Genomic DNA, 15,746 nt, shown 5'->3' with positions numbered 1-15,746 from the left:
AAGAATTTTGACTTTTTCATGCTATTTTTTCTTAAGGTAATGTAAAAGCTGTTGAGGGGTGACACCGAAACTTAATGCAATTAAATAGTATCGTACGGCGTCCTGTAACATGTAAAGGAGAGCACATAACATGCATTACACAACTGGTTGCCACTTTAGAGACAAAGTTATGAAAGTTTTTTCTCGACATTAGATAAGCCCCTTTAACTTAAGTTTTCTGCTTTCAGTTTAGCTTCAGGTTTTGTTTTTCTGTTTTGTGTATTTATGCTCTCTGGTTATTCAAGTACATTTTGTTTTTAAAGTGCTCAAGAAACAAAGTCGAGCAACACATGTATATCGAAACTGACTAAAATAAAGGTAGAATTATATGATAAAAATAGAAGATTCGGTCCGCATTTTTCTTCAAGAGTTTATAAAATGCGCTAATTGGCTACTTCAAAAGTTGGGGGAATGGTCTAATAACTCCTTTTGTCTCATTAGACCAAAGAAAGGGTTTTCATGGCTTGAGAAAAAAGTGAAACAAAAGAAGAAAAAAAGCCTCCACTCTGGTCCAGAGGGGGAATCACCTGTACAGTAAGGCAGTCAGCCACAGAAAGTCAGCCTCATGAACTGCTTTTCTCCCTGTACGGTGGAGAAGAGGAAGGACTTGCAGCAGCAGCTGAAGGTGGCAGAGCACATCATCAACAGATCAATACCTTCCCTTAAAAAGGCATTTACAGTAACTGACTACAACAGAAGGCAAAAACCACAGCAAACAGAAAAAAAAAAAGACTTCAACACGAAATAATGGACTTTACTGCTTCAGGAGTCGAGATGAGCTTCATATGATCGATCACATTTCCTCACACATCAGTGGTCTTTTCTGCCATGTGAAGTTTCACCGAAGGGAAGAACCTGGGTTCAGTGTCTTCCCCAAGGACACTTCTTCGCATGACTTTGACAATTCTAAACCGGAACGCTCTACTGGCTGAGCCATGGCGGCGCCATAAAGCAGCAGTGGTAAATCCAGCTTATGCTCCCCATCAGCTTGAACTGGTAAATATAATCTATTCAAAATCTATTAGTAGCAGTGGTAACACCCATGATCTTCTCCAAGTTTCGTGGCTCTTTCGGTGGTTTCGGGCCATGTTGCAGAGACGCTGCTCATGCTGAGTGTGTATACAGAGCTGAAGAAGTGAGTGCCAGGACTGTGAGCGCCCGTGGCGACTGCAGTGCCTCTGCCCTTTCTTAAAAGGGCCAGGTGGTTGTGCTTGTGTATTCCACATGTACTCCCAAACCCCGCGGGATACCGAAGCCTTCGTGGCAAGGGCTCCGGGCAACTGTCCCCATAATGCAGCACTGTCTGCTTTATACCACATACTTCAAAAACAACCAGCTGGAAGAACAGATTTTTCATTAGCATCTACGTTTCTATTTTCCCTATTGTATAAAAAAAAAAAGAAAAAAAAAAAAAGAAGAAAAAAAAAAAGGGAGATCCAACACATTTCATCAACACAGTCGCATTGCTCAGACTGAACCGGACTTTGGCTGCACTAAGACGAGGTACAGTAGGCACATTAGAATTACAGTAAACAGGGACAAATCAAGGACAGAATGCTCACTGAAAGAAGAAAAAAAAAGCGGGTTGGTTGTGTTTCTGTGGCCTGAGCTTGGGCAGGAATTCTCGACTCCCCAGCTGGTGCCAGTGGAGGAGGGTTTGAAAGTCCAGGCTGAGTGTTTGAAATACGGAAAAAAAGAAAGAAAGAGAGAACGAGAGAAAAGGGAAAAAAAGAGGAAAAACTCTGCCAAGTGTGTTCTGAATATTCCGATCATTGGCTCATGAGCCAAAGTCGAACACTGCACATTTCAAAGCCTCTAATAAATACTTTCAATTAGCAGGAGTGATATTCAATTCACTGGCTCCTGGACAAGATCGGCATATTCAATTTATGCTTTGTGCTGCTCTCTTAAAAATCTGTCACAAACTGAAGAGGACTTGTGGGATATCTACGATCTCCTCAAAGAAGAAAGTGACAAAGTGGATGATGAAAGCATCAGCTCTCCTATTGTTTTTTCCTCCGGAGCCTGCCAAGTGATTTTGTGTCCAAATTATTGTCTTCCAGGCAGAGTGACATATTTCATGCTTTGCTGCTTCTTCTCTCTTCTCCTCCTTGCTTTAAAAGCCGCCGTTTCACACTGACGCTGTCACCGTCATGTTGTCACATGTGCTGGTGTGCCAGCGCACCAGATGGCAGTTGTCACAAATCCCCCTCCACGCCCCCACCCCCCCCGACTCGTGCGCTCCCTCCCCCACATAATGTGACACAATGACTGGCTAAGGTGATGGCCTGCACTCCTGCCGCCCCCGGTGACTTCTTAACCTCGTGTGTGCTTCATAATGTATCACATCCATAATCAAAAAGGATTTGGGTCGGTGCTACTTTAGAGATCACGGGGGATTGCGGCGGTGCGTGCTTCCCGCTTGGCCCCTTACATCATCCTTTGTTAAGGTAGCATTTATCGGCTAATACATTTCTCTTTGATCGCGGCCACGCATTTGTTTTGAATATCTCAACGTGCGGCTTTGGCTGTAAGCAACAGTTAGAGGGGGGAGTATTACGCTGGCTGACAAGTAAAGCGGGCCCTGTCAATTTTAAGGGATTTCCATGAGCCGTTTTTCTGTGAAAGTGCCTGTTTTGGCAGCGGCCGAGCGTGTGAGGGAGTTTTAGCATTGCATTCAGCAGATAAGCCAGCATGCTACATCAGCAGTCCATGCTACTTTTTCCAACTCTATTTCAAGGATGCTCCCGAGCACGACAAAGAAAAAAAAAAAAAAAAAAAAAAAAAAAAGGGGAAACAGGACATGCACCACTTATTTCTGCAACCAAATCATTGCATTGAGGTCTTTATGCGTTTTCTCAAATAGCTAAACTTTTGTTTGCATGAATTTCAGTTTTTGATGTTTTGTCAGATTTTTTTTGTGGGGATGCTGAAATTGCAAATAAATTATGGGGATTCCCAACCTTTTTTTTTTTAATTATTATTATTAATATTAATCAAGTGTGTGCTTAATCAAGTATGGATCAGACTCATTTTCTTTTCCGTGTTTCAGAGAGATGACGTTGCACGGTCTGACATGCTGCTAGATAATCTTCACTCTCACAAACACAAACTGCACTCAATGTTCAAATCACTCCCCATGACAGCAAACGCTGAGCGCAAACGGGGAAGAATTGGCATTATTTATGTAATGAATGCCAGCATGGCGTCAGAGAAGTGCCAAGAAAAGATCTGATATCGCAGCCTGTGGTGATGCTGCTGTATTATGTTTGTTTATGTTTACAATCTTTGCCAAATTATACACTTTGTAGAGATGGAGATGTCTTGAAAGCCCAAAGCCTCATGCTGCATTGGCAACCCAAAGTTTAAATATAGTCCTGTACAAATGAACTGTTAGTGAACACTGTGCCGTTTCCATTGGGAGAAGCCTGCATATGTGTGTGTGGTTGTGGACCATCTGCTGAAACTGTACATGAAAACAACATTTCTTCCAAACTGAGATCGCCATGCAGCAATGTCGAATATGACTTTTAGCCTTTAGTTCAGCAGGTTGACTTTGCTCCTTTTCCTACAATTCATCCTACATGGATCGAAAGATTCATTTTAAAGCCTTTTTCTATTCTATTAGATCTGATTTGAATTATTTCATCATTGAGTATCTTATATTTATGAAAAAAAGTTGAAACTATTTCATTTTTGGTAAACTTCCTTTTCAGTACGTTCAGTATTTTTTAGCCATTGCTCCACAATGCTGCATTTCAGTGAAGAGAGACAACATTTGTGTGTTTTCCTTCATGACTGTTGTTTGGAATGTGGTGTACGTCCAGAAATGTCAGTCCAGATATCAATGAGTTGTGCACAAAACAAAGCTGTCAGCCGGCTGGCTTTCTGGGACCCACCTGCTCTGAACCGTGACGGTGTCTTGAAAAAGACGGTCGAACCAGCAGATCTTGAAGTCCACACTGGGACGGACCACCCACACCGGGACGCTGACCGCCACACCCCTCACCTGAATGGGAATCTGTTTGAACACAATTTCATTTAATTTAAAATCATCATAAAATTTGGCCCACTAATTCATTATCACGTAATTTCTCCAATCAGTGAGTGTTCTTCTCTCACAGGTTTGGTTGTTTTGTCTGAGAATTTGATGTGGAAGTCGAGTTTGGTCTCTCCGGGAAGAGTCGGGCTGAAGATGATTTCCAGTTTGATGCTTTCAAATGGTCCAATCTCTCCCTCTCTCACCTGAAGAAAGATTGAGAGGAGAGAATATGCAGATATAGAAAACTCAAGAAAACAAAGTTTTCAAAAACCTTCTCTTTTCTGCTAACCTCCCGTCACTAATCCGATCTTGCATACGATCTTGCGTACTTTCTTCTTCTTCTCTTTTGTGTACCATCAGTGACTCTCTATCATTGACCCTCACGTACCTGAACTCCTTTTTCCAAACCTCTATGTTTGCATTTCATACATTCTTTTTTTTTCTTCTTTTTTTTTTTTTGCATTTCATACATTCAAAATAAACTGATCAACACATAAAACTGCAAGTTCCCAAACCATGCTAATGTTTACAACAAGTTATCACAGCGACCACGCAGAAAGAGCAAGATTACATCAGGTTAACCACATAGCAGCAGTTTCTTACTTAGTCACGTTCATAAACTAAAGACATAATCACAGCAAGCTACTAAGTGGATCTATTTAATATTAAAGATGCAAATATTTCACAGGATGGGAGATTATTAAAGGGAGACATCTATAAAAGTTTGCTGATTGATGCCTGCTTAGTTATGCTATAGCAGTAAAAATAAAGCGCTATCATCAGACATTAGGTGTTTTTATTGTTTAGAATAATGAAATCGATCCGCTGGAAAAGGTTTGGACACCCACGCCATAAATAATCATCATAAAGCAATCATCCTACCAAACAAAAGATATCGACATGCTTGGGATGCAGAGAGTCACTCAGTTTTGTGGGGCTGTGATAATCTGATGCAGAAGCTGTCATTTAAGACACACGATGCTCAACTATCATTCAAAATGCCAACGATGGAGCTGAGGGCACGCAGGCACATGCAATACACACAGTCACAATGAGCGCAGAGGGAGAGGTGATGCACCATTAGCCCCCCACCGGAGAGGCGTAATGAACCCTGAACAGATCCAGAAATTCACATGGGCCACAAGGCACACATGGCATCACACAGCTGAAAACAAAACAGAGAGGCAGAGAGTTCCCCAGGCAGACATGTTTAAAGATTCTACCGATTTGAATGTTTTTGGGTATGAAGAGAGAAATAATCATACGCATGCAGACGATTCATCCACAGCCTCATCAGTCAGACTTTCACTGTCTGATCATCGTTCTGTCTGGAGGAGTGTCCAGGGTCATTACAGCTAAAGGTTAATTATCAGTGATTTGTCTTGTTGTGAAGTCACTGGTAAAGCCATTAAATATTTGTCTTTTGTTTGTGTCCGTCTACTGGGATCCTGTGACGTTTTTAACAGAATCATGGTTTTCTGTCATGTGTGCGTCTTCGCGTTCACATTTTGTATCCAGGTCCGGCCGTTTCTAGTCTTGTGGTGGCTTTTGCTGACATGGATGTACGTGAGCCAGATTCTACTGGCATCCTCCCATTGAAAGCTTGGAATTGAGTCTGTTTGTGAAACATATGTGTGGCTCAAGTCTGAATCATGTCAACCAACATCATGATTAAGTTCCAAAAGAATTCATCCACTGAGTTCAATCGTTTTGTGATGTTTCTTTTTGCTTGTCTCCTTTTAACATTACAATCACTTCATAATCAAGTTGATTCATTTAAAGACTTGCATATTGTTGGATATAGTGAACAACATGGAAAACAGTAAACAAACAGTAAACAATAAACTCAAAGAAGGACCCAGTACTCACATTTCCAAGTCTTATATCGCTGGAGTCTGAGGCGGTCGGATCTGTCTGGATGTCCACAAGTGAGGACTTACAAATCTCAGGATGAGCTCCTGGACCTGCTGCACAGACAGAAACAGACAATCCTCATCAAACACCACTTCTTCTCTGGCTAAGTGATCTGAAAGCTCTACCAAACAAACAAACAAACAAAACAAAAAACAAGTTAATGAAATGTAAGTGCAAATATGCACAGAAAGAGAAATATAATTAAGATGAAACCATAAATTAATGCAAATTCTGCAACCAAACAATTATTTCATAGAACAGCAGAACTGGGAACACAGTTTAATGTAGCATCTGCTGCCAGCTTCAGTAAAAAAAAACTGGCATAAACTCCATATGAATGTTTCCAACGCAAGAGATGTGCTTTTCCAACAAAAGTGAAGTAGAAAAAAAAAAAGAAAAAGCAGTGAGACGGAGCTACTTCAATGCCCAATTTCCACCGCCAGCACAGCAGAGGCAAAAGACTGCACAGCTTATCAAAGCATCAGCAGCGGAAAGTGCTGAGAGCAGCGATGAAGACTTCAGATCCGAACGAGCATTAAAGAGAAGATGCCTCCTTGTCACCAGCTGTGAGAGCAAGGTGAACCCACCGCTTTCTCTGTGTCCTTTTCTTTCTGTTCTTACAAGGACTGAAAGACCTAACAAGGAACAGGAACGCGAGGAAAATCATCCATGGTGAGAAGACTGTGTCAGATCTCACTTTGTGTTTCTCATTAGAGGACTCAAATAAACACTTTCTCCAATAAATTATGTTCAAACACGATCGGGCGGCCCTGCGATGCTGTGTTTAATCACTGTGGCTCTTTGAACTACATGCTAATGTCAAAACATGAAGCTTGGGATGTTTTTCTAGATCCAATGTTCACAATGTTTTCCTGCTCACTTTGGTTCATGGCCTCACTAATATCTGCTAAATTAAAAAAACACTCCATCTTGAACCAGAGTTAGAAATCATTTCTTTGTTTTGTGCCGGCTCTACTTCTTCAGTGTGGAGTCTGACGCGTGGCTGTGGTTTGATTTTTACGGGAGAGTCGTCTGGAGATGCTTTGTCAGCTGAAAAGCTGGAAATTACAGTGGAAACAGACACATTTCTGGATAAAGTGCTTATTAAATACAGATCGAATTAAAAACATGTTTCAAATAAACCTTTCCTGTCTTTCAAACAAGGTGATGTTTAAAATAACTTTTGCCTATTTTGATGTGAGAGAAATGACCGAGCCCAGTAGGAAAGAAAAATAAAACGTACCCAGTTTGTCAGTGAGTCACATTAAGACGCGTTCAGCCTTACAGATTCAGGTTCCAGTTGGTTTTTGCAGCTCAGAGTAAAAGTGATGGTCGGTTTGTTACCTGGTTGCTTTTGCTGTAAAGATTCGGAGAGCAGCTGACTCCGCTGATCGGTTTGGGTTCCTCCAGCATCAGCGTCCAGGGCGGTAGACCTGTCCTGGTTGCTTGCTGTTATTTGACTGAACGTTTCCTATGAGCCAGAAAAACACTCATTACTTTGAAATAATTGTTATTGCTTGTATTTAATTTCCTCGACAGAGTAACTCTCGAGCTCCGAATGTGGAAGTCTGGACCTGGCATGTGTTGGCAGAGCTGTGGGATGGCATCTGGACACGGCTACTTCCTGGACTGGGAAGCGTGGACGTGTCCAGGCGAAAGAGGGTGGCCAGTGCGCCCTTGTTGATCAAGGTGATAGTCCGTGAAATGGTCTGGCCCGCAACGTGTGAGCCGAAATCAACGAGCTGGATGTCGACCTCCATCTGGAGGAAGGATCAATGTTCGCAATCACTCGAGAGCCCAATGTTACTGTGCATCAACATGAATCATTGATCGAAGACCCAGTCAGGGTTGGTTTATGGTGAGGGTTTGAAAAAAGCTGTAGTAAATTGAGTTATGACATGATCAAAAATGTTTGTTTTTTTTTTATTTTATTATTTTTTTTACCAAATTATTAGCCCAAAGCTGCCAAAACAAATGTACACTCACCAAGAAATGACAGTATGAGAAAAATGATAAAATGGCTATTAAGATTGTTTATAACAGACCACTTACTTTACATTTCTTTATGGTGCATCTGACAGGCACTGAGAACGGCCCGGCTGCTGACGCAAACCGAATCTCGCCTTCCAGGTCCTCGTTTACCTGCAGGAGGCAGAAAGTGGCATGACGTGATGTTTGAAACCAAACAAAGGTCTGATGTTTGATTCAGCCTCTGACTGGCAGAGCGTCATGGAGAGGATCACTGTCATGGATGTCAAGCTGATTCTGGTTCTATGTCTCTGAAACTGTCGTCAAGAAAATGAGAAAATATGTAAGAAATAAAGTCCATTGGCTAAAAGTTGTGCCTTTGGAGAGACGGTTTTGTAGGTTTTTCTGTGTCTATACTGATTGGCATATTTGTCTTAGGCACTCTATTATTTATTTGCTCACTTAATGCTTACCCATCTGCTTTATCTATTGTCTGCACTGTTTAGAATATATATATATATATATATATATATATATATATATATATATATATATATATATATATATATATATATATATATTTTACATTCATCTTTGGTTAATGCCTTAACAAGCATGTGAAGAAGAGCAAAACTGAGCTAATGACAAAATGCTAATGTGTGATTTGGTTTTGTGTCACTTTGTACTTGATTCGACTGTATAATAGTTAATCATGTATCTTCACACCCACTTTAGGTACGGAACATTTTTAGTACACACATATTTTAGTGAATGATGGAATGTTGGCAGTTTTTTTTTCTAATAATAAGGCATATACAACTTAAGGTTGCTGAGGGTTTCATATTTTACAGTTTGAAAAATTTGTTGAGAAGGGATTGGAAAGTCACGATTCAGGAAAGTCTCATTGCAAAACGTCCTCTATATACTTGGATTACAATGCAGACAACTGATGTTGTATTTGCAGTCCTAACATCCAAAGAAGTGTACATAAACTTTCTGTGCCTGTACAGCACATAGACCTGCTTCCTTCTATTACTTATACACTTCCACCTCGAAGCGGGGTGGCCAAATACATTGTTCCCCCGTGAGGACACTTGGGAAACTAGGACTGCTGAGGAGATTCCAGCAGTAAGTTGGCTTTTGTTAAAAAGAAGCATTTTCTGACAAGGTTTCTGCTCTGCACTGTGTTGGCTTTCTCAGTGTGTTTGACTTGGCTATGTCTATTCAGATTTTTAATCCTTCGATACAGTGACCTGTTCCATCCAAAAAAAGAACACAACACTCTCCTCTAGCTCAGTAAATCACTCAATATCTCAGCAAAAACTTGACATGGAGCATGAATGTGTAATGAGTTAGCTCTGCCAGCCAAAAACTTGAACTTAAGACACTGAAAAAAAGAAAAAAAATGCATCATGTATAGAAGTTACTTGATTTACTGAATCTCTCTGACTGTTCACATTTCGGTCTTTCTTACAGTCACCTTTTCATTTTATTTGTTTAATTAAATCTAATGTGAGCACAGTTATGCAAACCACCGCCAAATGTTTTTAGGAGATCTGTTTATTTATCTGTAGAGGTTCGACATGAGTTTTGGGTACACTAACCTTAGGTTGGAAAACAGCCTGCATGTCACAGGACATCCCAGTGGACAAAGAGCCGGGAGGCTCAAAGCTGAAATACAAAAACATGATTTGTTACAAATGAGTCTGTTGTCATTTTTCAAATCATTTCCTCTACAATGGAAAAGCAGAAAATACAACTTATGACAGCAAAGATAGGAAACAAGACAGCGTTTATTTAGCCTTTTTTTTCTGTTTCTGAATCGCAGGGGCGGCACCATACGTGCAACGCGGTCACAAAATCTGGCTGCTGCGAAGACGTCCGCGGATCGTTCCCCGCGGACCCGCGCGGACAGGAATTCATGACGACTTTTATGTCACGCGGACCAATGCACAACGCGCACCCACACGGACATGTGAAGCATGGACGGGCCTTAAGACTGAAAGGCGAGCCACCGAAGGGCGCAGTGATTGAGGCCACTTATGGCCCCCTCCACCACACCCAACTTGATAAGTACACCTCCACAAAAACCTACGTGTGTGTGAATGGTAGCGTGAGGACAGAGGGGTCCGGGGATGTCGTCTAGGGGGAAGAGAACCTTCCCCCAAAGGGCGAACCGCAAATGGCAGAAAGCACCCCCATCACCCAGAAGCCCCACGACAAAGGACAAGGCCAGGAGTGTAACCCCCCCCCCCCCTTCTTCCCGGGGCAAGGGCAGACAGCGATCTTAGCGAGAGAGTCACTGACCCAAGAAGCACACAACCATCATGCATCAGGAGGAGTGAAGGCGAGGACAGACAGGAGGCAGTGGAAGAACCCAGACCCAGGGCCCACCACCCCCCACAGGGCACCACACTCTCCCCTCACATACAGACCGATCCAATCGCCCACACATATACACCCACCCATACACACCCTGAAAACATCAGACTTTTAACAGTCTTAATTTTTTTAATCAGTCATGAACTATGTATTATTTCAATGTATCTTTTACCATCCATCCATTACCATCCAACAACCTGCAGTTCCACCCATGTCCAGCAGGTGTCGGTATGAAGGTGACACTGTATGTGATGCAGCAAAAACAAAAACAAACAGAAAACTGCAGAGAAGAAGTTACTTAGCATTTTTTCAAACTTGTTTTTCAGTTGAAACCGTTATTTTTCAGTTATATCTCATCTCCTTGACCAACATGGCTGCAGTCCAGACTTTTAGAGAGTTTATTCAGGACCGACTCGCTGCTGCCGCTGGAGAAATCCTCACCCTGTTTGATCAACTAATTCTTCAACAACTGCAGGAGAGTGATGGACTGGACAGAACAGGTATGGAAAATTCTGTGAATGTTGGAAGATCATTACCTTTTATTTTGGAGCTAAAAAGACTGAAATTAGACTGTACTTCTTGTTCAAAGTGAAATAACAGGAGTGATTTTCAAGCAGAAACCTTCAGCGTTACACAGCATCTGCACCATAAACAGAACAAACGGAGTTTGTGCTGTTTTCAGATGAAATAATTGATTTACTGACTTGTCTGAGCTAACATGCTAATGCTACTTATGGTAGAGACATTTCCACTGCTGCAGGGATCTAAAATATCTCTTCCTGGGCTCCAGTAAAGCCACCCACTGGCCTTAAAGAGCAAATCTTTCAGAATTATGATGCTTTCAAGTTTTTCTGGGGGAAGACAAAACCTGTCTGACTGCATGACACTGGGAGCTTCCTGCTAATGACTCTTTTAAAAACGATGAGAACAGCTGCTCATGTTAAAATCATGATCAATTCATGTCCTGGCTTTCTTAATGTGTCACCTGTGTCTGATAAGTCTGAGCTGTCAATGCCCTTCACGTTGACATGCACACTCCTGTCACGTGCACGCAGCAGCTAATGTAGCTGAGGAGGAGTGACTGCAGACTGGAGCAGAGCTGGTGTTTCACATTAACTGGTTTCCTTGTTAACTGGTGACCATCTTCCTCTCACGTTTCTTGTTGCTGCTGGATGTTAAAAACGTTTTATTGAATTGAGAATTCTTTTGAATGTTGTAGCCTGTACTGTCTTGTGCATCTATCTCTGTAAAACATTCACATCCATCACATCAGTGACTTCCTCTTATTTCCCTCCAGAGAGTCCACAGCAGCACATTGGCGTCCAGACGACGATCTCCTGCCTGAAGCAGGAGGAACATGAAGCTCCACACATTAAAGAGGAGGAGGATGTTGAGGATGTTGAGGAGGCTGCTACTGATGGTGGAAATTCCCTGGACTCTGTGAGAGACTTGACCACCCAGATTCTGACTGCTGCTGCTGAGGAAATCTCCTCCGTGCTCGAACGAAAGATCGTCCGGTACGAGGGAAAGGTTGTTCATCCTCTCAGACAGCTAGAAATCATCTGGAAACCTGACATCAAGTTACACAGAACAGGTATGGAAAAGTCTGAATGAACACATGAATGTGACTGGTGGAGGATTTGATAACTCTACTCCAGATACACTGACTCCTCTTCTCCACTTTCTACTTCAACTCAACCACACAGCGCCCCCTCTGGTGTGGAAGTGCTGTGATGTGTTGTTTCAGCTTGTCCTCTAAAGTCAATTGCTATACTATGGAGCCCCGGACATGACGTGGTAAAAAAAAAAAAATTAATTGTGGCCACGAATTACTAATTCGTTCCCACGAATTAGTTATATCATTCATATACTGAACAGTCCAGCAAAGTTGGCAGCATATTGACAGATACGAACTTTCAGTCTCAGTAACTCTTTAACAAAACATCAGTAACATACAAAGGGCGCCTTTATCTCATCGTTGTGAGGTGGACGACATGCTACAAGCTCATTTTTATTGAAAGTATCTGTCTATCAAGCAGCAGAAAGGGCTGCAGGGTTAAGGGACCGTCTAAAATTTACAAGACGCTGCAACAGTGAAGACAAATACCATATCCAATAAATTTGATAGGAGACAAATGAAGGTTGTAGTGATTATGGTGACACTGTAGTGAATCCCAGTGGTGGTATTACGTTTTTTTTTTGTTGTCGTTGTTGTTGTTGTTGTTTTTTGTGCTATTTGTCTTCACTGTTCCTGCGTCTTGTAAATTGTAGACGGTCCCTTAAAACCACAGCACCACCAGGTGCTGATTGAAATCAATATTGTTTCTGCTGCTTCATAGACAGATACTTTTAATAAAAATGAGCTTGTAGTCCACCTCTCAACGATGGGATGAAGGTGCCCTTTGTATGTTACTGACGTTTTGTATTGAGACCAAAGGTCCGTATCTGTCAATATGTCAATATGAAGTACTGCTGGTGGATCTGCCTTGCTGCTGCTGCTGCTGTTTGTTCTTTTGGGATACAATTTGACCTTACCCCGAATATTGATTTTACGTAAACATAGCCACAGACAAGCCCCTTGGTCCTGCTGGTGTTCGGGAGCAAGTCATTGTTCAGACACTAGGATTTGAGGACCTGGACCTCCTCTCTGTAGACCGTCTCCTCATTGCTGGTTATGAATCCCACCTTGGCTGTGTCATCAGGGGCGATAGTAGCTCAGTTGGTAGAGCAGGTCGTCTTATAACCGGGAGGTTGGTGGTTCGATCCCCACTCCCGCAGGCGTAAAACTGTCGTTGTGTCCTTGGGCAAGACACTTCACCCACCTTGCCTAGTATGAAAGTTGATGGTTGGTGGTGGTCGGAGGGGCCGATGGTGCAGATTGGCAGCCTCGCTTCCGTCAGTCACTTTGGCTACAGTAGTAGCTTACCACCACCACAGTATGGTGTGAATGAATAATGCAATGTAAAAGTGTCTTTGAGTGTCCTGAAAAGCGCAATATAAAACCAATGCATTATTATCAGCAGATCAGCATGTACGGTCTGTGTCTGTGTCGTGGATTTCACTGCAGTCATGAGTTAAAAGTGAGCGTGAAGCTGAGTGAGGACTCAGCTCTTGATGGAACTATGACTATATTTTTCCCTTCAACTCAGCGTGTTTCACCGCTTTGAGTCCCAGTTTTGTTTTTTTTTAAAGATGGAACTGTTTAAGAAATGTAACTGATCTTTTTATCTTGTACATTGTTTGTCCCTGCAGAGCTCCAACAGCACCATGGCCACAGGAAGGAGCAGCTCTTTGAACAGGAAGCAAGCCACTGTCGAGGGCAGGAAGAACCACGACTTCCACAGATTAAAGAGGAGGAAGAAGAATCAGGACTTGTACAGGTTACAGAGGACCAGGAGGAACCAGGACCTCCTCAGACTGAGGAGCACGAGGGTCTGGGTACCAGCCAGAAGGCAGAGCAGCTTATTCTGAAGTCCGAAAGTGAAAACTTTAAGGTTCCTTCTCTTCAAGAGCAAAGCGCCTTGACTGAACCACAAGAAGCACCAGACACTGGACAGGTCCTCTCTCAGGACTCTGAAGTCCACCGTGAGAAAGAACATCTTCACTTTCCTGTTTCAAAGAAGTGGGCTGAATGTGACGAAGCATCTGGTGAAACTGTCCGTAAAAAAAAACAGCTAAATCAAAAGGTCGGGCCGCTCACCGGGAATGTTTGTGAAACGTGTGGCAAAAGTTTCAGTTCAAAGAGTTATGTGTTGATCCATATGAGAATTCACACAGGTGAGAAGCCATATCTTTGTGAAACATGTGGGAAACGTTTCAGTCAACGCAGTAGTTTATTGAGCCACATGGGAATTCACTCAGATGAGAGGCCATATCTTTGTGAAACATGTGGGAAAAGCTTCCGTTGGAAGAGGAGTTTATTGAGACACATGAAAACTCACCGATGAGCTCATTAAAGAGTCTATGGAAGAGCTGTTTCTGGAAATTAGCTCAAAATATACAGATGTCCTGTTCATACTGTTCTTCATGATTTTTGTTTGTGGCTTTGTTTGAGAAATTTTGAAAAATGTAAATAAAAAAGTTGATATGAACCCAGTGGGTTTGGTCATTAAGTCTTTCTTGTTTTAGTTAACATGGCTGAATTGTAATTTAACTTTTCACTCTTTTAATCCTTCATAGGAAAACAGTTTTTGCTTCCCCGCAACACATAGCCGCTGTCAGGGACTCCAGCACCAATAAAACTTACACATGGGGTTTAATGAGACCTTCGAGTGTTGGAGAGCCGCCGATGCAATGTACAATGTAGAGGTGTCCCCGACTAAGAATTTCCATAGTCGAATCTGATTCGTCCGATTCTGCCAATAGTCGACTGATAGTCGAATCTATCATCTTGCTTGGCGGAGCGGGGGGAGCCGCGGGGGCCGCGGAGCATGCCTACACAGGGCGTCGGAGCAGCGCAGCACAGTGCAGAGCGGTGCTCACAAGGTACACGGAGCGTCGGCGCCTATGCCTACAGCCAGCCCTGATTGCACTAAGAATAATAAAAAAATAAAATAAATAAAAAAATTTAAAAAAAAGCAGTGCAGCCAGGTAAACAACACTTATTTTTTTCCCTACACACTGAAACACAGCCTGGAACAAAGTGTCGGTGACTCTAAACATCAAACAAATGAAGTATAGTTCAAATGACCAGAACCAAACCCACTTCTAACAAACGGGCTAAAGCATGTCATTTATTTATATCTAAAATCTCTGCAGATAAACTCACATTTTTTGGCTAAACAATTTCTCACATTATCTGCTCAAATTAAATGCAATAGGCTTAATTGCACTGTGTCGGTCCGTTTCGCAGCGCAACACCCATGCAAAAACAAACACTAAATTAAATAGAATTAGCCTTTTAGATAAATAAAAATAATAATAACCTAAAATATTACAATTAAACGAAATAAAAGCATCAGCATTAAATATGAGAATTGAGGAACAGAACCGTCTTTTATTAGCCCAATTATCTGGCTACTTACCCGTTTAATGTGGAAAGCCATGTTGTTGTGAAGTGATATGAAAGGACACAATCTGCATTTGACTTTTTTTGGATCATTTTTGACTTGGTCTGAAGTTCTGTTTTTTTTCCTGACATTGTGAGCCTTTTAAAGTTCAGCCAAATCACCACCGAGATGCTGCTCTGTGACGGAGCTCTGCGCAAAATCGGATTGTGCCACTCACCATGGTGGTTCATTCACAAACAGTAAATAGATAGAGTATTGAATAAAAGTACAAGTTAAGTAAATTTTTCCACAGTGTATTTGATAGGCTAACATGTATATCAAATAGGCTTTATATCATGTTTATTTGGAAAAAACAAGCAATTCTATGTAAAATCAGTCATTCAGCACCCCCA

At 42.0% G+C, this 15,746-nt stretch overlaps 1 protein-coding gene across 1 annotated transcript in view; it reads right to left on the bottom strand.

Annotated features, from left to right (window-relative positions):
* The window catches only part of cfap74 (cilia and flagella associated protein 74), a 59,813-nt gene that overhangs the window by 25,981 nt on the left and 18,086 nt on the right, over nt 1-15,746 (bottom strand). The window contains exons 14-20 of the mRNA XM_030119489.1: nt 9,568-9,634; nt 8,048-8,137; nt 7,570-7,755; nt 7,340-7,466; nt 5,951-6,048; nt 4,162-4,284; nt 3,939-4,060 (exon numbers count right to left, since the gene is read on the bottom strand). Coding sequence (XP_029975349.1) covers nt 3,939-4,060; nt 4,162-4,284; nt 5,951-6,048; nt 7,340-7,466; nt 7,570-7,755; nt 8,048-8,137; nt 9,568-9,634 — 813 coding nt within the window. The remainder of the gene's footprint in view (nt 1-3,938; nt 4,061-4,161; nt 4,285-5,950; nt 6,049-7,339; nt 7,467-7,569; nt 7,756-8,047; nt 8,138-9,567; nt 9,635-15,746) is intronic.

The sequence above is a fragment of the Salarias fasciatus genome, chromosome 20 (genome assembly GCF_902148845.1).
Source record: "Salarias fasciatus chromosome 20, fSalaFa1.1, whole genome shotgun sequence".
Taxonomy (NCBI): domain Eukaryota; kingdom Metazoa; phylum Chordata; class Actinopteri; order Blenniiformes; family Blenniidae; genus Salarias; species Salarias fasciatus.
Note: the sequence above shows the minus strand (reverse complement) of the source record. Positions and strands in the feature narration are given on the sequence as shown.